General features: G+C 44.2%; 1 protein-coding gene across 1 annotated transcript; it reads left to right on the top strand.

Moving 5' to 3' along the window:
- The first annotated feature begins 531 nt into the window (after positions 1-531).
- On the top strand, positions 532-22,037 carry LOC136424534 (deleted in malignant brain tumors 1 protein-like). The gene is made up of 11 exons (XM_066413150.1): positions 532-686; positions 2,739-2,869; positions 3,554-3,637; positions 10,245-10,556; positions 11,624-11,929; positions 12,995-13,312; positions 14,545-14,738; positions 15,553-15,708; positions 20,866-20,943; positions 21,256-21,442; positions 21,913-22,037. Exons 1-11 carry the CDS (start codon positions 532-534, stop codon positions 22,035-22,037), a joined length of 2,046 nt encoding a protein of 681 aa, XP_066269247.1.
- Positions 22,038-24,534: the final 2,497 nt, after the last annotated feature.

Raw genomic sequence — 24,534 nt, 5'->3', positions numbered from 1 at the left:
GCGCGGCGAGAGCGCCGTCCAAGTGGAATGGGGGTATAAGTAATATATGTATGTTCAACTTGTTTTTTTCTGTGTTGTCTGTCATGTAAACTGTTTGCAATAAATATATTTTATCATTCTACGTTATAATAGAAACGTAAATCACAGAATTTTGAAACACATTTTGAACCACTGACATTAAAACTTGGAGGGAATTTAATTTGAATGGAAGCAAGTACTTGTAGTTATTCGTCAATTTGGATTACCCACGAGCAAAACTATGATTTGACCACAAAATTCCCAGAAATTCAAGATACACCACTTCAAGAATGAAATTTGTTGAACTACAGTTAAGACCATTCAATCCTCATAGAGCGCTCGCTGCGATCCTTGAGCGCTCGCTGCGGCCCTTTGATCCCACCTTGGGCGCTCTCACGGCGCTCACCGCTCTCTCACGGCGCTCTCACGGCGCTCACCGCGCTCGCTCCGCGCTCTCTCGGCGCTCGTTTTTTGATTGCCATCCTCGGCGCTCTCACGGCGAAGGTTTTGAGCATGTTCAAAACCATCGCCGAGGTGACGGCGCGCATGGCGCTCTCGCCGCGCTGTCGGCGCTCTTACGGCGCTGTCGGCGATCTCAATGGCGCTCTCGCCGCGCTGTCGGCGCTCTCACGGCGATCTGGCCAAAATGAGGTCGCCGTGAGAGCGCGGTGAGAGCGCCGTCCAAGTGGAATGGGGGTATAAGTAATTTCGCCTCGTAATGTTTGGTCTGCTTGAAATAAAGTTTCCCGTCTCACTACTATAGCAGTCTTTTATTTAGAATGGTCTTTTGAGAAGAAGAATTCAAGAAATATCCCAGCAAAACAAGTGTCTGCCGGGCCCGTCGGCTGGCAGAAGGATATACTACAATAGACCGGAGACTAGTCGGGATTGCAGCGGTACAGGGAGTGATGTCCACCCGCCGGTGTCGATTAGGACGGGTTGAGCATTTTACTGGGTCTCCCGCCTCACTGCTGTACTAGCGTTTAGGAAAAAAATGCCGGTGAAACAAACCTCTGCAGGGCCCGTCGGATGGTGCAAGGCTACGCCTACTCCATGTGCCACGCAGCTTCCCGGGCCCGGGGTTTCCACAGGACTGGCCTTTTACATACAACCTGGACGCCAGCCTCTCCCACTAATAGTCAGAGTGATCTCTTTTTGGGAAGAATAAGTCAAGAAATGTGCCAGCAAACAAGTCTCTGTCGGGCTCGTTGGCTGGCACAATGATATACTCCATGTGCCAAGCAACTTACCGGGGTTTACTCACGTTTGGCTTCGACGAACCTAGACCAAGCCTACACAGTAAACCTGGCCAGTTTTTTCCATCCGCCGGTGTCGATTAGCACGGTATTTTTCTGGCTCTCCCGCCTCAATACTACAGCAGTGTCTTATTTTTGATAAGTCAGAGCGATCTCCTATCGTTTTTACTTTCATACAACCTGGTCACCTGTCTCTTCCATTGCTGTAGGCTGGATTTTCCCGGGAGAATGACGTTCTGTCCCCGCCTGGCTAGTCAGTAATTTCGCCTGGTGATTTTTGGTCCGCTTGAAATAAAGTTTCCCGTCTCATTACTACAGCAGTCTTTTATTTAGAATAGTCAGAGTGGTCTCTTTTAGGGAGGAAGTAGTCAACAACTGTGCCAGCAAAACGAGTATGTGCCGGGCCCGTTGGTTTACTGAGATTTACTCACGTTTGGCTTCGGCGAACCTGGACCAAGCCTGCACAGTACACCGGGGTCTGGCCAGAATATCAGCGGTGCAGGGAGTGTTTCCGCCCGCCGGTGTCCATCAGCCCGGGTTGAGCATTTTACTGGGCCTCCCGCCTCACTCCTACAGCAGTGTCGTACCTAGTGAAATCAGAGCGATCTCCGAGCTTTCAGGAAAAAGTAGCCAGCAAAAGTGCCGGTAAAATAAACCCCACTTTAGGTGCCACGCAACTTACCGTAGCTTCCAAACGACTGGCTTCGGTTTACCTCGACCAGACCGCCGCCTTCCCAACCTGGCACTTCCCGTGCCCAAGCTTAAGCCCGCCCGGCAAAGATTGGGGAAACGGGCCGGGCACAGGGTCTCTAAGTTAGAGTTCGAACAAGTTTGTTCCCACTTTCTTACAACCTGGTCACCAGCCTCTTCCACGGCTGTCGGCTGGATTTTCCCGGCACAATGACGTTCTGTCCCCTCCGGACTCGCCAGCAACAAAGTTAAGCTGTAATTTCTAACACAAAAATTGGACTTACCAAATTTTTCGAATTTTGAGCTTCAGTCTTGGACAAAGAGTTTTTCAGGCAGAATCATCTGCATGATTTCTATGGGTAGTGTTTTTGTTGGTTTTGTTGTTGTTGCATGTTCGTCCATTTTATGGCAGAAAAATATCACACCACACAATGACTAACGTGATATTTCTATTTTTATGAGTGTCCAACATTTGACAATGTGTTTTGAAGTACAGAACCATCTGTTCTCTTACTCATGGCGTGATTGTATTCTAGTTTCTGTTGTGGTTGCAAGTTTGGTATTTTTAGCAAAGAAACATATCTCGACGCTCCCAGAGTAATGGATGGTATTTGAATATTCATGTTTTATTGGTGTGTGAAATCATATACGATTTCAATAAAACAAATCATTGCCCAGCGATGTTCCCTTTCTTTATCAGTGAGCCAAAATTTTTCCGCGCTCTCAGAAATATCGAAAAATTTTGAGACACTAAATCCATCTAAATTTTGCCAGCAAATGTTCCAACAAAAACATCTCTGCCAGGCCCGATTGCTGGCACAAGGCTATGTTCCAGCAGGCCTACACTATAGACCGGGGTCTAGTCTGGATCTCCGCGGTACAGGGAGTGCTGTCCGCCCGCCGGAGTAGATTAGCACGGCTTGAGCACTTAACGGGGACTCCCGCCTCATTACTACAGCAAGTCAGAGAAAGTCCTTTCAGAGAACAAAAGTGCCGGAAAAAATCGCTGCAGGGCTCGTCGGATGGTACAAGATTAAACCTACTCAAGGTCGCAAGTATCTTACCGAGGCTTACTCACGAACGGCCTCGGTGCAACAGGACCTGAATGCCGCCTCCACAACCGAGCCCGTCCCGTTCCCAAGTAGACCGGGTTCTAGTCGGGAATTCCGCGGTACATTGGATGTTGTCCGCCCGCCAGTGTCGATTAGCACGGCTTGAGTATTTTACGGGGACTCCGCCTCATTACAACAGCAAGTCCGTGGTCTAGTCGGGAATTCCGCGGTACACAGAAATATATCACACCACACCATGACCAACCTATGCATAATATTTATATTTTCATGAGTGTTTTATTGGTGTTTCATTTCATATATGGTTTAACGCATGCATACTTTTTTTTTCAAAAATAGAGCAGTGTCTTCTTTTCCTGCCGAAGCATATAGACCCCGTGTTCTTGCAATTATTGCAATCACTTTGTATAAGGTCAAAACGTTCTTGAGACCCTGAATCCCTCTAAATACGCGAGTGTTCCTTGCTTGGCCGTTTTCGGACTGTGAGATTAAGCATCTTTCATACCCGTTCTTCCGCAGACTCCACCATAATAGACATGTTGGGGAAACTACTGCTGACCACCGCCGTGGTGCTCGCCGCCATTCATGGATCCAGCGCTCAAGGTACGCACGGTCTATGGCATCCTTTGTGTGTCAAAACGTCTTCTAGAACGTACCGTGGGTAATACGTCTTCACCGCTGGCCTGATTTTCTTATTCTGCCCTTAGTTTTAGTCCGGATTGGTAACTATCATTCTCTACGCATTCGATTACAGTGCGTACTGGTGATTTTGGTGACGCCTCAGGACGGAGCCGATAGTATAGTACTGTGATTGAGTACTGAAATATTCCAAAAATACAAGGATGCATTCTCTGGATTTTTTAGATACCTCCTTAACTCATTAAGATGCAGATGAGACTGTCTGATATTTGGTATGTTGTTAGGTGTCAGTAAAGCAAAGGGTAAGTGCAAATTCAGACCTTAAACCAATGATGCTGCAGCTAAACCTCATCTTATGAACATATGCTATGACCTTGCGAGATGCTATGGTGAACGATGGCCATTGGGCTATATAAGAAATGGTATGCTACCCGAATGGCAGTTATATTGGCTATATATATACATGTATACACACATACATACCGATATAAATACAGAAGTGGTGTAGATTTGTCCCAGCAACATTTTTGTTTTAGCCGGATAAATCCCAATATTGTTAGGCTGTGATTATCGCGGATTGAAGTGAAGTTTTGTCACCTAGTTTGACAGTATGGCAATTCCAAGATAGATTTGTCAAGCAACATGGCATATGCTTCTTGCCCACAGTCAGCCATCTGTGGATGTGTATTGCCGGATGTGTATTGAGCAATGCTGGGATGGTAACAATATCACCACTGGTCAGAGAGTAAAATAGCGTCGATGATGGTTGGATGCTTCGGATGTGGTGTCCTTTGGAAAGGCACCAAACCAATACAAAACAAGAGTTCAGAGGGCAGAGGTCAGAGGGTAGATTAGCGACGGTAATGGTTGGATGATGTGCTCTGATGTGGTGTCCTTGGGAAAGGCACCAAACCAACACAAAACAAGAGTTCAGAGGGCAGAGGTCAGACGGTAGAGTAGCGTCGGTAATGGTTGGATGCTTTGATGTGGTGTCCTTGGGAAAGGCACCAAACCAACACAAAACAAGAGTTCAGAGGGCAGAGGTCAGACGGTAGACTAGTAGCGACGGTAATGGTTGGATGATGTGCTCTGATGTGGTGTCCTTGGGAAAGGCACCAAACCAACACAAAACAAGAGTTCAGAGGGCAGAGGTCAGACGGTAGAGTAGCGTCGGTAATGGTTGGATGCTTTGATGTGGTGTCCTTGGGAAAGGCACCAAACCAACACAAAACAAGAGTTCAGAGGGCAGAGGTCAGACGGTAGACTAGTAGCGACGGTAATGGTTGGATGATGTGCTCTGATGTGGTGTCCTTGGGAAAGGCACCAAACCAACACAAAACAAGAGTTCAGAGGGCAGAGGTCAGACGGTAGAGTAGCGTCGGTAATGGTTGGATGCTTTGATGTGGTGTCCTTGCGAAAGGCACCAAACCAACACAAAACAAAGAAACCCTGGCGCCACCCCTTCAGAATCAGACTGTAGAAAAGTTACGCACATCCTGAAACCGACCTCAACAACAACAAACTATCGGAACAGCCATCAAAAGTCTTGTCGATTTCTATCTAAAAAAAATCCAGAAGAAATGTGCTCGTTTTGAGGGGTTTAATGCTGTTGAGCCGGCGCAAAGTACGAATGACGGATACAAACAAAACGCTAAATGTTGTCACTCAAGTAACCTGTCAGAGGCCGTGAAAATGATACAAATTTGGTCACTACAATATTCTCTACACGCAACAAGCATATGTAACGCGATATTTCATCTTAGAGGGGCGAAACATAAACTTATTATAAACCAGCCTTGTTTTGGTGTTAACTCTGGAACGGTCCGGGAGATTAAAAATGGCGGCCGTATCCGGAATGTGGTGTTTTAGGGCAGTTGTTACAGTGGAATGTTCCCATTGGAGACAAGCATAAGAAGCACTAAAACAACACCTTTTGAAAGTATATACCCAAAGTTCAATCTCAAAAATTCATCTCCACCACATAGCCACAAGGGTAAACTTGATAAAAATGCAAAGAAAACAGGCTGTTATCCAGCTCAAACGACGAGCACAGCTGCCGGAAGTAAACAAACCTTACCTTTGACCCAGATTTCGGCTGTATTCATCTGCTCTGGGCAGGTCTGACCCAACAACACAGACATGTTCTTACGCCAACCAACTAGACTGGTGAACTGAACAAATGTTGACCAAAATGGGAAAGCTTAGACCCTACCTGTCCCTTCTAACAAAAAAAGCCTCCAGATTGGGCCAAATTTTTCAAGGAAAAGAAAGGTTTTCAAGGATTTTAAGTTGGCACTACAAAGCTATTCCTATGTTTGGCCTCCACTTAGGGGGTCCACTGTAACGTCTACCCTTTAAGACAACGCTAACTTACCTATAGCTCCCCCCCCCCCTCCCGGGCATCGTTATCTCTAGTGGGATCAGTGTCCTCTCAACTCGGATCAACTAGCCTGGAATCCATACCCTCGGTGGCTCCTCGATAACTCTACGGCACTGTGAGTGACCCTCACCCGCCCAGACAGCTTAGCCCGCTCGGGGTGTTGTTTACGGCCTTGGATTAATTAGCTCGCCGTCGGCGTCAAAGTAGGATGGCAGCGGAAGTAGGGTATAGCGGAAGTAGGATGGCAGCCAGAGGTAGAAAGGACATCAGAAACTGACTGGCCCGGTAAAACACCACTAAGCCGACCCTAGAGACTGGGACCAGGCTAGGATCAACAAGCTGTACAGCTCTCTGCCCTACACCATCCGTCTGTACCACAGACAAATGCGGACTGTGCTGTTTTGTTGAATGACTATAGGATCCTATAGTATAGTTTTCGCCGTCGTCATTGTATTGTGTGTATAGTTTTGATTTGTAAGGTCATCACAATTCAGGAGTACATCTATATTGTATCAATTATGTGTATTTCTGCCATATTGATCTAAACAAATAAAACTTGAATGAATTTAACATTAACTCGGTCGTATCAGAACATTTCTATTTTGATTTCATACCTTGGGCGTTTCGATAGAGTACAGAAACAAGTGGTACAAAGAGTCCTTTGACTTGTGTATTGGGACCACCAAAAAATCAGTGCCCAGATTTCCGATGAGTTCACCACACAATATCGCATCTAGAATGTACAGTGGAGGTTTAGATGGGATACAGGGTAACATCATCACATTTCCCTACACGAGAACTAATGTCCAAAACAAAATATGCACCTATCTACCGTAGACGGCGAATCGTGTATTGTTTATTTGATCTCCTATGGTGAGTACATAATAAACTAACAAAAAGGCCGTTTCTTATTTTTATGTTTCATCCATACTACAGTATGGTTGAAATATACTGTTTCTGCTCATGTTTCTTTCTTCTTCTCCTGGCAAATCTTCAAAGGGCTTCATTTCAGTCGTCGGCCACATGAGCTGAAATTTGATATAGAGGTACAATAGGATCATGCCCCCAGAGAGTTTCTTTAAATTATTTTTATAAATGCCTTAATGATGATTTTATTTTTTTGATCATTTTCAGCCAAAAAACGTAAATATTAGCCTCTGGTGCCCTGGTATGAAAACGAACGGACCTGACATTCAGTAGAGTTGTGCATTGGCTATTTACTGAAAGGATCCCATTATTATTTTTGGCATACACCGCTTCAAAATGATTTATTTTGGCCTTTTTATGGAGACATTGTGCCACTTTTGTCACTTATAAATAACAATATGGTGTTGGAAGTGACAGCCAATGGAAGCACTACATTCCAAAATGCAAGGTCCTGATTGGCCAATTTGGTTAACTAAGTCAATTTGGCATAGATGCACTTAGTCTAGTATCTATATCAAATGTGGTATGGTACTGTCTAGCATTATGCTTCACGTCAATTGATTTGAGGATGACTTCTTTACTTTTTTTTTACTGCCTAGGACATGTGTGCACAGGACTTTGGTCACACTTTTAGCATACATTACTTCAGAATTATGTTTCTTAACTTTTGGTTATTTTCTGAACAAATATATACATCTTCAGTTCCTATGTCACTGTATCAAACCACAATGATGTGAGATTAGACATGTGTCTGCATTGTGCGTGTACTCAGGCCCTCATTCAAATGTTTGGCATAAAGACCTTAAGAATGATTTTTGAAACAACATTTTTGTCATTTCTAAACTAGAAATGTATACTCTAGAAGAGTTCATTCAACATGGGGGTGTCACATTTTCAAACTTAATTTCGTAAAGGGGGGGGGATTACGTGAAAGTCATTTTTGAGTGGATATATTTTTGAACCGGCCCATTCTACATCGTGAAGCGCTGAAAGAGTCCATTCTTGCATAGGGGTGACATATTTTCAAAATTTAATTTTGGACTAAGCTAATTATTCAAAAGTCCATTTCCTCAGTGGATGTGTTTTGGACCAGTCTATTTTACATGGAGGTACGAATGGGGGAGTCCATTCTTGCACAAAGTAACATTGTACAGATTTCAATTTTTTAGTAAAAGAGTATTTGGACTGGTTCATTCTATACTCGCCCTGGTGGGGGACAATTTTTCATTTCAATTTTAGACTGAGGTGATTAATGCAAAGTTTTTTTCTTTAGTGCTTTTGGACTTGTCCATTCTACACGGGAATGCTTCTGAAAGACTCCATTCCTGCATGGAGGGACTTTTCATGTCAAAGTCAATTTGGACTGGGTGGATCCATTCTTTGAGTAGTCAGTTATGTTTGGTGGTGCCTGTGGAAGAGCCCATTCTTGCGTAGGAGGTTAGATTTGGGAAGCTCCATTTCGGGCTGGGATGACTTTGCAATAGATCATTTTTTGGCAGAAGCTTTTGGAATATTTCAGTTGTGCTCAGGTGTGACTTTGGAACAGACCATTTTAACACAGGGAGGTATATGGATGAAATATTTTTATTTATTGGTTTGGCATGTTGCCAGGGTTACCCAACTAGCCAGAGGCTATTACTAAGGGCGAACCCGACTGTAGGTTTTTGGACCATCGCATACCGGGGCATGCCCCTACTCTTTTTCGAAAGGTGTGGTGGGTTCTTTTACGTGCGCGGGGTGTGGCTCTCCCCAAACACGGGACCTCTATTGAACGTCCTATCCGAGGGACGTCCCTAACCCTAGATGAGCTAGGTACTGATTTACACCTGAGTGAAGTGAGGAAAGTCGTGTTAAGTGCCTTTCCCAAGGGCACAACTTCGGGGCACAAGTTCGGACATGTCTCTGGGCACAACCCGGGATTATACCCCGGGTCCCATTGTTTGGCAGCCGCGCGCTCTACCGCCTGTGCCCCATGACGCCACAGATGAAATATGATGTATTTGCTCGTGCAAATGTTGCCTTTCTAGTTCTTTTTTTTTTACATGTGCAGAGAACAATTTTATTTTAACAAGACCCCACAATAATAACATTTATCACGCTCCCTACATATAGAGAACAAGAAAATTCATGAATATTATTGTAGTGAACATCATTTTTAAGAAAACCTTGACTTGTAGCAAGGACAAACAATCTTAAATACCATGTTGGTACTACAAAATCACCCAATAAATTTGGCTTACTCCTAGAGTCAGTCTCATCGGTATAGGCCCGGCTAAGGCAGTGACCAACACAAGTTACTCTTCCAAAAACTTTTGAAATGTACAAACAACAGATAAGAAGTATACATGAAGAAGTTAGCTTTACATAACCAAGACTATGAATGGCAACACTGGCTTGACAAGCTCTGTTTGGTAGTGTACTGGCAGTTACATCGGCAATTCTACCTTACAAGTTCTACCAAGTAGGTTACATGTGACCTCCTTGGTTCTACAGAGCACCCGTCTATATAATTGGCTTTAAGAACACCATGTTTCTTAACAAACAAGAACCAAACATATAAATTCAACTGTGAGAAGAACATTGCAAATATAGATACAGTTGAACGCTTTGAAACAACTTTGACAGGCTGATTTAGAAGTTTAAATTTGAACACAAGGTTGGTTTTCTCAAAACTGAAAGTTGTGTTGAATATGTGATTTTGTTACAATTAATTTGCATAAATATACACGTTGTATACCATTTGTTATTTGATTTGATTTGATTTATTGAAATTGCAAACAGTACCGTACACGTGGGCCACAGGCAGCTGTTGCTGGTGTCGTGGCCCACACACAAAACAATACACAGCACATTAACTACAAATAACAAAGAGTAGATAAATACAATCTAAAAAGCAGGATGATAAGATGAAATATAACTATTGCTTCCTATCAGGTATAGTCCCTGGATTAATTAGTCAATTATTGCAGTATTCATTCAGTTTATGTCCATGCTATCTTTGCCTTGTATCCTGATTTGTTACGACTTTGTAAGGGATCCACTGGAAATTAGTTACTTAAAAAAACTGAAGAGAGCATCATAGAGATTAATAATAGATACATAAGTAAATGTACCCACCAAATTTGAGCCTAAAAGGTTTATTGTTTGCCATCCGTTTTAGCTTCACTCGGCTCGCTCGGTCGCTTCTGTAGCTAAAAGCACCGAAACTAAAGCCTACCAACAGCTGCACACAAGTCCTTTATACCATCTATCGGTCTCTTTTAGCAACACCACAAACTCTCATCCGACTCGATCCGGGTGGAGATACCGGAAACGAAGGTCGGATTGAAGTTTTACATAGGGGACAATGGGGAACCGTCTGTGACGATGACTTTGACATGAACGACGCCATCGTGGCGTGCCATCAGTTGGGGTACGTCGGCGCTACATCGACCAAATACTTCGGGGAGGGGTCCGGCCAGATCTGGCTTGACAACCTGGAATGTACGGGGTCCGAGACAGCCATCTTTAGTTGCGTCCACGCCGGATGGGGCACACACAACTGTCAACACTATGAGGACGCTGGCGTGGTGTGCAGTGAGTCTAGCGTCCTATCCTACTTATGCTGTGTAAATTATGTGTTCGGGCAATAAGACACTCACATACCAAACAAACACACACAAACAAGACGTTCATCTTGCAATAGTGCCCATAGCTTTTTAATAATGCTGTTATGAGACATGTTAGATATGTGACTCGATGTTACATGATCTATTGTACGATAAAGTGACAATCTTTGTACTGTTGACCCAAGGAAGCTTTTTTTCTCCGTTTAAAAAGTTAATTTACTACTCATCTTTCGAGTTGTCCTGATGAATAAACATTGCGGCTTATTTTTGGTTAGTAATACGCTTCAGGAGCGCAGCAAACTATTATATCAGGATTCTGTTTCGAGGGTATTCCCGTTCTCACAAGAATATGATGATGATGATATTGCTATGTTTGGAATTTTCCGCGCACGCGTAGTAATATCTACTCCAACATTCCACTGGATAGAAAAGATATCCCAGGAGGTGCTAAACCGAGCCGAATTTCCTATTTGTGACCCGCGCTTTATGGACCGCCTCGTCTAAACAGGCCAGGCGGGTAAAGTTTAACATTAGGGAAAGGTGTCCAGGAACGTCCGGGTTGTACATCCACACGCGCAGCGATCTCAACCAAATTCTTACCAAGTAAAGAAACTGCGTCCTCTTAGAACTGCAAACAAAGATAGCAATTGAAGATACATGTACTGCTGTTCATCCATAAAGAAAGGCTGATGAAATATTGTACCGAGGGTTAATATGCACATCATATAGTATTTGTTGTTGTATCGTTTTTTCAGTTTATGTCCATGCTATCCTTGTTTTGTATCCTGATTTGTTATGATTTTGTAAGGGATCCGCTGGAAATCTGTTACTGAAATAACTGAATGGACCATCCGAAAGATTAAGATATAATTGAGTAAATGTACCCGCCAAATTTGAGCCTAAAGGGTATATTGTGTGCCAGCCTTTTTAGCTTCACTCGACTCTCTCGGTCGTTTTCTCTGCCGAAAGCACCGAATCTAGAGCCTACGACAAGCGGCATACAAGATCTTTACAACATCTCTCGGTCTTTTTCAGCACTCCCAGCCATCCGACTCGTGAGTGGAAGTACGGGCTATGAAGGTAGGGTTGAAGTTTTCCGAAACGGAGAATGGGGAACCGTTTGTGACGATCGCTTTGAACTGAACGACGCCAACGTGGCGTGTCGTCAGTTGGGGTTCAGCGGCGCTACAGCGGTCAAAGCAGGCGCAGCGTACGGGCAGGGATCCGGCAAGATCTGGCTGGACGAGGTGGCCTGTGGGGGCTCCGAGACAACCCTCGATGCATGCAGCCACATTACCACACACGACTGTGCTCACACGGAGGACGTTGGCGTGGTGTGCAGTGAGTCTAATGTTTGATGCTCTCATGGAGTGTAAACAAATTATGATACTTAAAGGTCATGAAGCTTAAAGACCCCAGTAAAACTATATACATACGGGATGATGTAAACTATGGGCTTCAGTATGCGTCTGGCAGCCGTACAGTGCAAATCAGTGAAGACCTGGCTGAGACAGTTTACCACGTACAAGTGACTTCAAGTCATGTTTGAAATCTAGAGACAACAGATACGAAATTGAAGTATGCATATATGGCTAAACATAAAGAAGTTAGCTTGAAGGACAGTTAGCCAAGAAATACTGTAACAGTAATGACAACACTGTCTTGCGATTCAGTTTGAAACATTGGTTAGCAGTTATATGTACTCTTCTACAGAGCCCCAGTATAATTGCTGGTTACTACAAGTAGACGCAAAATTCTCAAAAAGTCATATTTCTAAACACACAACTACCAAGGCTAATGTGGGGAAGACGTAGGGAATTTAGATACGTTTAGATACTCTGATACAATGTTGACAGGGTTGATTTGAATGTTTGAAAATTCGAACAAGGTTGACTTCCCCAAAACTAAGAGTTTTAGATAATATTGTCTTGATTATCCAAGGGATCTTATCTGATTGAAACTTCCTTGGATTATGTGACTTTTTGATGGAGATCTAATTCATTCTGCATGGTTTGATAATGTTCCTAGGAAAACCAGTACAGAACAAAATTGAATTCTTTGACAGTTATTATGGTAATCTGTCCCTGCTATTGTTCCTGGCTGGCAGACGATCTAATCCTTTATGAATGTATGTAGTTATGAGGGGCCCATCCACCCCTCAAAGTGCTAAGCAGCTCACAGTAGGAGCACTCCATTTACGACTTGTCCCGGGTAAGATTCTGGCCGCTTTAAAATCATTTGGGGAAGGCATACAGTCTAGGCTACTGTTCGTATTGCGATGATTAGTCGTGAGATTCACCACATTTACATATGGTAGAGGTTCGTGTTCGGGCAATAAAGCACCGAAGCTAGAGCCTACGACCAGCAGCATACAATATCCTTACAACATCTCTCTGTCTCATTCAGCACCACCCAAAACAAAACTCCGACTCGTGGGCGGTACTACGGCCTACGAAGGCAGGGTTGAAGTTTTCTTTAACGGACGATGGGGAACCGTGTGTGACGATGGGTTTGACCTGAACGACGCCCACGTAGTATGCCGTCAGTTGGGCTACGGCAGCGCTACAAAGGCCCCAGATGGAGCAGCCTACGGGCAGGGCACAGGCGTGATCTGGATGGACGAGTTGGTCTGTGCGGGCTCCGAGGCAACCATCGGTGACTGCGTCCACCAGGGTTGGGGCTCACACAACTGTCGGCACTTTGAGGATGCCAGCGTGGTCTGCAGTGAGTCTAGTGTTTCATGCTACTTATACTGTGTAAATAGATCATGATAATTCAGTCATGAAGGTTAAAATCATTCGAGGAAGGCATAAGGTCTGTGTTCAATTTACGTGCTAATTTCAGACTGGAATTTCATTTTAAAGTCACATTATATCATGTAAATCTGGACTACTGTTCTTATCGCGATGATTAGTGGTGAAATTCACCACTATTAAATATGGTTGGGTTCGTGTTTGGGCAATAAAACACTCTCTCACACCCCCCAAAAAAACAATAAACACAACAAACATACAAGACGTTCATCTTGCAATGGTGCCCATAGCTTTTTAATGATGTTGTTTTAGAGCATGTTAGGTATCTGGCTCGATGTTCAATTTCAGTCTCATAAAGTGAAAATGTTTCAATGTTAACCAAAGGAAGCTTCTTTTTTTTTTACTTCGATTAAAAGAAACCGATTACCTACTGATATGTTTCCAGTTGTCCCGATAAATAAGCGTACGGGGCATATTTTGGGCGACGCCTCAGAAGCGCACCAAACAATAACATCAGGCTAGGTTTCTGTTTCGAAGGTATCCCCGTTTTCACACGAATGTGATATACGTATATCTGGAAATGTCCACGTACACATAGTAGTAGCCATTCCAACATTCCATAGGATCGAAAATATATCCCGGGATGTCCTAAAAGACCACCTCGTCTAAACAGGCCAGGCGGGTAAAGTTTAACATTGGGGAAAGGTGTCCAGGAACGTCCGGAATGTACATCCACACGCGCAGCGATCTCAACCAAATTTTTACAAGGAAAAGAGACTACATCCTCTAAGAACTTCAAACAAAGATAGAAACTGAGAATACTTTCGTTCATCCATAAAGAAATTCTGATACCCGCTCACCTGTACGAATATCGTACCATGGGTTTGATATAATATTTTATTTGTTATTGCATTATCTATTCAGTTTATGTTCATGCCATCTTTGTTTCGTATCCTGATTTGTTATGGTTTTGTAAGGGATCCACTGTAAATTATTTTCTGAGTTACCTGAAGGGGAAAAGGTTAATAGCTAAATGAGTAAATGCACCGGCCAAATTTGAGCCTAAAATGTATATTTTGTGCCAGCTCTTTTGAGCTTCACTCGGCTCTTTCGTCCACGTCCGTACCCAAAAGTACTACAGCTAGAGCCCACAACCAGCTGTCTTCTATCTAGATTCTTACAACATCTCTCGGTCTTTTCCAGCCCCACCATCACAAACAGCCCCACCACCACAAACAACACCAAAACCAAAAACAACAACAAAGCCACCTTGCAAAGTGCAAATTTCGTTCACCTTCGACATGTCTTCGAGCATCCCACAGGACCAGTTCGACCTTGCGAAGAAATTCTTGATTGATTTCATCAAATGTTCATCCTTGCAAAGCCTGGACATCAAGGTAAGTCTCTGGCTTATATAGATGGATTCGATGCTTTGAACCTTTAAAATATATCATTCCTGATAGAAATAATTACAGAAATAACAGGATGTTCGTGTTTTTAAGATCCATTTAGATACATCGTCCTCCCTTTGGCTACATACAGACATATTCTTTTACTTTATTCTGTATTCAAAATTGCAACAAGACAATACACAGGCAGCCAAGCCGATGTTGCGGACCACTCAACATTACAATTACATTGAATACGACAATTAAATGTAAGAGAAAATTCAGTATACAATTTAAGATAATGCACAAGTATTAACTGGGGGGGCATTGCAACATGTAATGCGCGACATACATACAACACGAACAGGGCTGTTCGTCTGGCATCGTGTAGGCGTAACTGTCAGAGTGTTTGGCCCAGAAACAGGGGTACAGGGTTTGCATCCTCCGACATGCCACCAATATTGAGCCGATATTTAAAGGCACGGCTTTCCTTACTCAATACAGGTGTAAAATTGGTACCTGACTTCGGTTGGGGAGGTAAAGGGCGGTGGAAGGAAAGGCTTGCGCTCCGTCTTCCAATACCGAACCCTAGACACAGTGGGTAACAACCCACTGCCCCTACAGCCTCAAAATGCTAATATGTATCTACCTTTAGTTTTTTTTAAAAGATTTTTTGGTTAAAAAAACAAAATATCTGATGTATAAGTTCAGATCGGCGATGCTCAAGCAAATCTTTAAAGCGCTTTGGCAGACTGCGTTTCCCTGACACGTGAAAATAACACAAAGCCTCTCGTTTCCTTCTGCGTCACCACGTGTCCTATAGGTTGGAGTCAACGTTTTCAACGAAACAGCTCGGACCTATATCAAGATGGGAGAGATTCCGATCAGTGACCCCAAGCTGACTGAAAAAATCAACAGCTTGAAGAAAGTAGGAGGGCTGAGCGCAATAAAGTCGGCCTTGTCGTACATGAGAGTGACGGTACGACTCCTGTTGTCGCTTGAACCTGTCAAAGAAGAGTGGACTTAACACTCATGTTTACTGGATTTAACACAGTTGACAGTGCCACATGGTACAGAAGCTAATGCTGCACTTGCTGGGTTAAACACAGTACCACATGGTACAGAAGATAATGCTGCACTTGCTGGGTTAAATACAGTACCACACGGTACAGAAGCTAATGCTGCACTTGCTGGGTTAAACACAGTACCACATGGTACAGAAGCTAATGCTGCACTTGCTGGGTTAAACACATTACCACATGGTACAGAAGCTAATGCTGCACTTGCTGGGTTAAATACAGTACCACACGGTACAGAAGCTAATGCTGCACTTGCTGGGTTAAACACAGTACCACATGGTACAGAAGCTAACGTTGCACTTGCTGGGTTAAGCACAGTACCACATGGTACAGAAGCTAATGCTGCACTTGCTGGGTTAAACACAGTACCACATGGTACAGGGGCTAATGCTGCACTTGCTGGGTTGAACACAGTACCACATGGTACAGAAGCTAATGCTGCATTTGCTGGGTTAAACACAGTACCACATAGTACAGAAGCTAACGTTGCACTTGCTGGGTTAAACACAGTACCACATGGTACAGAAGCTAGTGCTGCACTTGCTGGGTTAAACACAGTACCACATGGTACAGAAACTAACGTTGCACTTGCTGGGTTAAACACAGTACCACATGGTACAGAAACTAACGTTGCACTTGCTGGGTTAAACACAGTACCACATGGTACAGAAGCTAATGCTGCACTTGCTGGGTTAAACACAGTACCACATGGTACAGAAGCTAATGCTGCACTTGCTGGGTGAAACACAGTACCACATAGTACAGGAGCTAATGCTGCACTTGCTGGGTTAAACACAGTACCACACGGTACAGAAGCTAATGCTGCACTTGCTGGGTTAAACACAGTACCACATGGTACAGAAGCTAATGCTGCACTTGCTAGGTTAAACACAGTACCACTTGGTACAGGGGCTATTGCTGCACTTGCTGGGTTAAACACAGTGCCACATGGTACAGAAGCTAGTGCTGCACTTGCTGGGTTAAACACAGTACCACATGGTACAGAAACTAACGTTGCACTTGCTGGGTTAAACACAGTACCACATGGTACAGAAGCTAATGCTGCACTTGCTGGGTTAAACACAGTACCACATGGTACAGAAGCTAATGCTGCACTTGCTGGGTTAAACACAGTACCACATGGTACAGAAGCTAATGCAGCACTTGCTGGGTTAAACACGGTACCACATGGTACAGAAGCTAGTGCTGCACTTGCTGGGTTAAACACAGTACCACATGGTACAGAAGCTAATGCTGCACTTGCTGGGTTAACACAGTACCACATGGTACAGAAGCTAATGCTGCACTTGCTGGGTTAAACACAGTACCACATGGTACAGAAGCTAATGCAGCACTTCCTGGGTTAAACACAGTACCACATGGTACAGAAGCTAGTGCTGCACTTGCTGGGTTAAACACAGTACCACATGGTACAGAAGCTAATGCTGCACTTGCTGGGTTTAACACAGTACCACATGGTACAGAAGCTAATGCTGCACTTGCTTGGTTAAACACAGTACCACATGGTACAGGGGCTAATGCTGCACTTGCTAGGTTAAACACAGTACCACATGGTACAGAAGCTAATGCTGCACTTGCTGGGTTAAACACAGTACCACATGGTACAGAAGCTAATGCTGCACTTGCTGGGTGAAACACAGTACCACATAGTACAGGAGCTAATGCTGCACTTGCTGGGTTAAACACAGTACCACACGGTACAGAAGCTAATGCTGCACTTGCTGGGTTAAACACAGTACCACATGGTACAGAAGCTAATGCTGCACTTGCTAGGTTAAACACAGTACCACTTGGTACAGGGGCTATTGCTGCACTTGCTGGGTTAAACACAGTGCCACATGGTACAGAAGCTAGTGCTGCACTTGCTGGGTTAAACACAGTACCACATGGTACAGAAACTAACGTTGCACTTGCTGGGTTAAACACAGTACCACATGGTACAGAAGCTAATGCTGCACTTGCTGGGTTAAACACAGTACCACATGGTACAGAAGCTAATGCTGCACTTGCTGGGTTAAACACAGTACCACATGGTACAGAAGCTAATGCAGCACTTGCTGGGTTAAGCACGGTACCACATGGTACAGAAGCTAGTGCTGCACTTGCTGGGTTAAACACAGTACCACATGGTACAGAAGCTAATGCTGCACTTGCTGGGTTAACACAGTACCACATGGTACAGAAGCTAATGCTGCACTTGCTGGGTTAAACACAGTACCACATGGTACAGAAGCTAATGCAGCACTTCCTGGGTTAAACACAGTACCACATGGTACAGAAGCTAGTGCTGCACTTGCTGGGTTAAACACAGTACCACATGGTACAGAAGCTAATGCTGCACTTGCTGGGTTTAACACAGTACCACATGGTACAGAAGCTAATGCTGCACTTGCTTGGTTAAACACAGTACCACATGGTACAGGGGCTAATGCTGCACTTGCTAGGTTAAACACAGTACCACATGGTACAGAAGCTAATGCTGCACTTCCTGGGTTAAACACTGTACCACATGGTACAGAAGCTAATGCTGCACTTGCTTGGGTAAACACAGTATCACATGGTACAGAAGCTAATGCTGCACTTGCTGGGTTAAACACAGTACCACATGGTACAGGGGCTAATGCTGCACTTGCTGGGTTAAACACAGTACCACATGGTACAGAAGCTAGTGCTGCACTGGCCAGGTTAAACACAGTTCTACATGGTACAGAAGCTAATGCTGCACTTGCTGGGTTAAACACAGTACCACATGGTACAGAAGGTAATGCAGCACTTGCTGGGTTAAACACAGTACCACATGGCACAAAAGCTAATGCTGCACTTGCTGGGTTAAACACAGTACCACATGGTACAAGAGCTAATGCTGCACTTGCTGGGTTAAACACAGTACCACATGGCACAGAAGCTAATGCTGCACTTGCTGGGTTAAACACAGTTCTACATGGTACAGAAGCTAATGCAGCACTTGCTGGGTTAAACACAGTACCACATGGCACAGAAGCTAATGCTGCACTTGCTGGGTTAAACACAGTACCACATGGTACAGGACCTAATGCTGCACTTGCTGGGTTAAACAAAGTACCACATGGTACAGAAGCTAGTGCTGCACTTGCTGGGTTAAACACAGTACCACATGGTACAGAAGCTTATGCTGCACTTGCTGGGTTAAATACAGTACCACACGGTACAGAAGCTAATGCTGCACTTGCTGGGTTAAACACAGTACCACATGGTACAAGAGCTAATGCTGCACTTGCTGGGTTAAACACAGTACCACATGGTACAGAAGCTAATGCTGCACTTGCTGGGTGAAACACAGTACCACATAGTACAGGAGCTAATGCTGCACTTGCTGGGTTAAACACAGTACCACACGGTACAGAAGCTAATGCTGCACTTGCTGGGTTAAACACAGTACCACATGGTACAGAAGCTAATGCTGCACTTGCTAGGTTAAACACAGTACCACTTGGTACAGGGGCTATTGCTGCACTTGCTGGGTTAAACACAGTGCCACATGGTACAGAAGCTAGTGCTGCACTTGCTGGGTTAAACACAGTACCACATGGTACAGAAACTAACGTTGCACTTGCTGGGTTAAACACAGTACCACATGGTACAGAAGCTAATGCTGCACTTGCTGGGTTAAACACAGTACCACATGGTACAGAAGCTAATGCTGCACTTGCTGGGTTAAACACAGTACCACATGGTACAGAAGCTAATGCAGCACTTGCTGGGTTAAACACGGTACCACATGGTACAGAAGCTAGTGCTGCACTTGCTGGGTTAAACACAGTACCACATGGTACAGAAGCTAATGCTGCACTTGCTGGGTTAACACAGTACCACATGGTACAGAAGCTAATGCTGCACTTGCTGGGTTAAACACAGTACCACATGGTACAGAAGCTAATGCAGCACTTCCTGGGTTAAACACAGTACCACATGGTACAGAAGCTAGTGCTGCACTTGCTGGGTTAAACACAGTACCACATGGTACAGAAGCTAATGCTGCACTTGCTGGGTTTAACACAGTACCACATGGTACAGAAGCTAATGCTGCACTTGCTTGGTTAAACACAGTACCACATGGTACAGGGGCTAATGCTGCACTTGCTAGGTTAAACACAGTACCACATGGTACAGAAGCTAATGCTGCACTTGCTGGGTTAAACACTGTACCACATGGTACAGAAGCTAATGCTGCACTTGCTTGGGTAAACACAGTACCACATGGTACAGAAGCTAATGCTGCACTTGCTGGGTTAAACACAGTACCACATGGTACAGGGGCTAATGCTGCACTTGCTGGGTTAAACACAGTACCACATGGTACAGAAGCTAGTGCTGCACTGGCCAGGTTAAACACAGTTATACATGGTACAGAAGCTAATGCTGCACTTGCTGGGTTAAACACAGTACCACATGGTACAGAAGGTAATGCAGCACTTGCTGGGTTAAACACAGTACCACATGGCACAGAAGCTAATGCTGCACTTGCTGGGTTAAACACAGTACCACATGGTACAAGAGCTAATGCTGCACTTGCTGGGTTAAACACAGTACCACATGGCACAGAAGCTAATGCTGCACTTGCTGGGTTAAACACAGTTCTACATGGTACAGAAGCTAATGCAGCACTTGCTGGGTTAAACACAGTACCACATGGCACAGAAGCTAATGCTGCACTTGCTGGGTTAAACACAGTACCACATGGTACAGGACCTAATGCTGCACTTGCTGGGTTAAACAAAGTACCACATGGTACAGAAGCTAATGCTGCACTTGCTGGGTTAAACACAGTACCACATGGTACAGAAGCTAATGCTGCACTTGCTGGGTTAAACACAGTACCACATGGTACAGAAGCTAATGCTGCACTTGCTGGGTTAAACACAGAGACTTCCCAATTCTCAATTTTATTGTTGTTATTTTGTTATTTTGTTGATTAAACACAGTACCACATGGCGCAGAAGCTAACTCGGGATATTCTGAAATATTCATTTCCTTGTTGGTTTTTGCCGTTTGCCCAGACTCCGTGGCGTACGGATGCTATTAAGGGAGCGGTCATCCTAACTGACGGAAACGCTCAATGTGACGCTAACGGAAAGGTATGAAGACATGTTCTTTTTGACCTGTGCCAGGTGCTCTTAACTGTGCCAGGTGTTCTCACCTGTGTATGTGTTCTTTCCTGTGCCAGGTTTTCTGACCTGAGGCAGGTTTTCTTACCTGTATCATGTGTTTATACCTGTGCAAGCTTTTCTAACATTCGTCAGGTGTTCTTACACATTGCTGGGTGTTATTAACTGTGTGAAGTGTTCTTACCTGTTTAAGGCATTTTTCGGCTTCGAAGGAAAATAGCAGAAAACTAGTGCCTTCTTGTATTTCTCATATTCTGTGCGCCATGTTTATTGTTGTCCCAGATCTGCGGTGACCACTCAGCGGAGGCTCAAAAGGCGATTGACGAAAATATTATTCTGTTCGCCGTGGCTTCTGGGAACCCGGATCTGACAAAAAATAGCGTGCTGGTGGAAATTGCCAGTAAAACTCGCGTGGTCGACATCGAACAGGCCTGCCAGTTCGCGCTGACATTCATCAACAATCTGTGCGGTGGGTTTGACTATAGTAGTCTTTTTTTCCGCAGCGTAAGATTAAACTAGGTGATCATGTACAGCTTGTGCGGAGCTGACAAAGATTAGAGGGCGAGGGGGAAATAGGACAGTCTAGGTTGAGCAGGGGGTAGAGCTGCCAAACATGAGGGGGAGGGGTCAGAGCTACCCGAGACTAGAAGGGTGATCTGCAAAAGACGATTAAAGGAGAATGTACAGCTTCCAGAATTAAGCGGGAGGGGGGCATAGGGGGGTAGAGCTACCCAATATTAGCGGGGTAGAGATGCCCAAGATGAGCAAGGCGTGTGGAGATGCCCAAGATGAGCGGGGGGAAGTAGAGATGCCCAAGACGAGCAGGGGGATGTGGAATTGCCCAAGATGAGCAGGGGGGGTTAGAGACGCCCAAGATGAGCAGGGGGTGTAGAGACGCCCAAGATGAGCAAGGGATGTAGAGATGCCCAAGATGAGCAGGGGGGTGTAGAGATGCCCAAGATGAGCAGGGGAGATGTAGAGATGCCCAAGATGAGCAGGGGGGTGTAGAGATGCCCAAGATGAGCAGGGGGTGTAGAGAGGTCCAAGATGAGCAGGGGGTGTAGAGAGGTCCAAGATGAGCAGGGGGTGTAGAGATACCCAAGATGAGCAGGGGGTAGAGATACCCAAGATGAGCAGGGGGTAGAGATGCTTAAGATGAGCAGGGGGTAGAGATGCCCAAGATGAGCAGGGGGGTAGAGATGCCCAAGATGAGCAGGGGGGTAGAGATACCCAAGATGAGCAGGGGGTAGAGATGCTTAAGATGAGCAGGGGGGTAGAGATGCCCAAGATGAGCAGGTGGGTAGAGATGCCCAAGATGAGCAGGGGGGTAGAGATGCCCAAGATGAGCTGGGAGATGTAGAGATACCAAAGATAAGCAGGGGGGTGTAGAGATACCCAAGATGAGCAGGGGGGTGTAGAGATGCCCAAGATGAGCGGGGGGTAGAGATGCCCAAGATGAGTGGGGGTTAGGGATGCCCGAGATGAGCTGGGGGATGCAGAGATACCCAATATGAGCAGGGGGTAGAGATGCCCAAGATGAGTTGGGGCGGTGGGTAGAGTTTGCAAAGATGAGCAGGAGGGTAGAGATTCCCAACATGAACAGAGAGTCTAAGAACTTGCAGCAAAGTAACGCATCTATTTCATCTCAGCGTCTACAGGGTAGAGAAGAACAGAGACATCCGAACCGTCTGACCTGACCTGACCTGGACCCTGCACGTTGCTGTGGACCTACAAGGTCAAACAGATATCAAGTAATCTCCAAGCAGATGTGAGGGGGGCAGATGCTAGCATTCTCTGACTGCCCAGTTTTTGTTGACACCAGCAAAAACGGAGCAGTTGGAAGATACTCCTTTCTTCAAACATCTGCTCGGAGATCTGAGATTTAAATTTCTTGTCAATATATACACAAATTATCCCGGAGATTCGAACATCAGAAAATCCAATTCAAAGAAGTTGGGAGGGGGAATACAATCAAAGAGAATGGATTTTCATTCTATTGACGATTAAAAATGGCAATGAAAACATTTCATATCAGCAACCGGCATTCATCCTGAAAGTGAGTCTCCAACTTGACAAACAATTCCAATAAAAAGCTGTATATTACACTAAGCATTTTTTTAAACAGGACCAGAAAGAGAAGGCTGAAAATAATTTGACTTAATCTGAAAAAGAAACGTTTTTAGAGATGATACGGTTACATTAAGGCTCAACCCCTACTGACCTGCAAACTACAAACTAAATTATGACTCTAATACTCAGCAAATCAGGGAAAAGAACAAGGTTCCCTGAGATCAGTCCCCAATACTCCTTTTGGACATGTTGTTAGGATAAGCCTTGAAACTGGCACCAATGAAAAGTGCCTGTCCAATCTCATTCATTTATGCTATTTCGTTTGCCCGCTACAGTAGAGATTTATAGGAGGACGTTATTTTCTCCTGCTTTTTAGCTTAAACTTTAAAGGATCATAATCAATACTAAAGAAATCGGGATCTGAAGGTCAGGAATAATTCAGGTAAAGCGGAAGTCCAAAAATACAGTCAAAAATGCTACTGCAAGTCCAAAACTTTCTTCGAACATTGTAAGCAACAAGACGTATCCACGTTGGTACTGAGCAGGTTATGATAAAAGGAGTACTAAGCGAAAAAAGGAAATATCATACTCTGTAACTTACTCCAAGTTGAAAGCTGAAAACTTGAGTTATTCTTTGCCTCTGATCTGTTTGGCGATTAGTCATTTGAAATTTCCCTTTAAGAACATGAACTAAAACAGCTTGCTCTATCTCGGAACTTTTGGCACATCACAAATTCTCATTAGACCCACTGGAGGAGGGTATGTCAACTAGAAAAGCAAATTTTCCCCGTGTGACCGATTCAAAAATATTTAAAAAAATGTATCTGATGAGCTTTTTGGTGTCGACCCTGAAACTTCATCTCCGAATCGACAAATAGTTCCTCTGGTAAACTGAGCATTCTTCATAAAGAAGAAAGAACGTTAACAAGACTGAAACCGTTTTGATTTCATCAGTTCTAAAACAACACTTTTTAAAGGAATTATTTATGAAAGATGGTTATAATGATATTAATTAAAGCAATTTTGACTCAAATACAACAAATTAAAAAATCTGATACTCAGCAAACTCAAAACAAATATAAAAAGGAATCAACTGACAAAACCAAAATGTCCCTGAGATCATTCTCCAGAACGTTTTCAGCAAGTTTTAAGGATAAGCCTTGGAACTAGCACCAATGAAAAGTGCCTGTCCTATCATGTTTATTTATGATATTTATCTTGCCCGCTACAGTAGTGTTTTATAGGAGGATGTTACTTCATCTTGCTTTGTAGCTAAACATTTAAAGAATCTTTATACTTCAATACCGTTATCTGAAGGTCAAGAATAATTCAAGTAAATCGACCATCCAAAGATTTAACTAAAAGTTTGTCTTCGCATCCAAAGCGTTTTTCCCATCGTATTGAAAACGGTTTAAAAGTAGAGGAGCCATGAAAAAAGGATTTTCATCAGACCAAATTATATTTTGTCACTTGCAAGTTAAAAACTGAAGA

Source organism: Branchiostoma lanceolatum, chromosome 18 (genome assembly GCF_035083965.1).
Source record: "Branchiostoma lanceolatum isolate klBraLanc5 chromosome 18, klBraLanc5.hap2, whole genome shotgun sequence".
Classification (NCBI taxonomy): Eukaryota; Metazoa; Chordata; class Leptocardii; order Amphioxiformes; family Branchiostomatidae; genus Branchiostoma; species Branchiostoma lanceolatum.
Note: the sequence above shows the minus strand (reverse complement) of the source record. Positions and strands in the feature narration are given on the sequence as shown.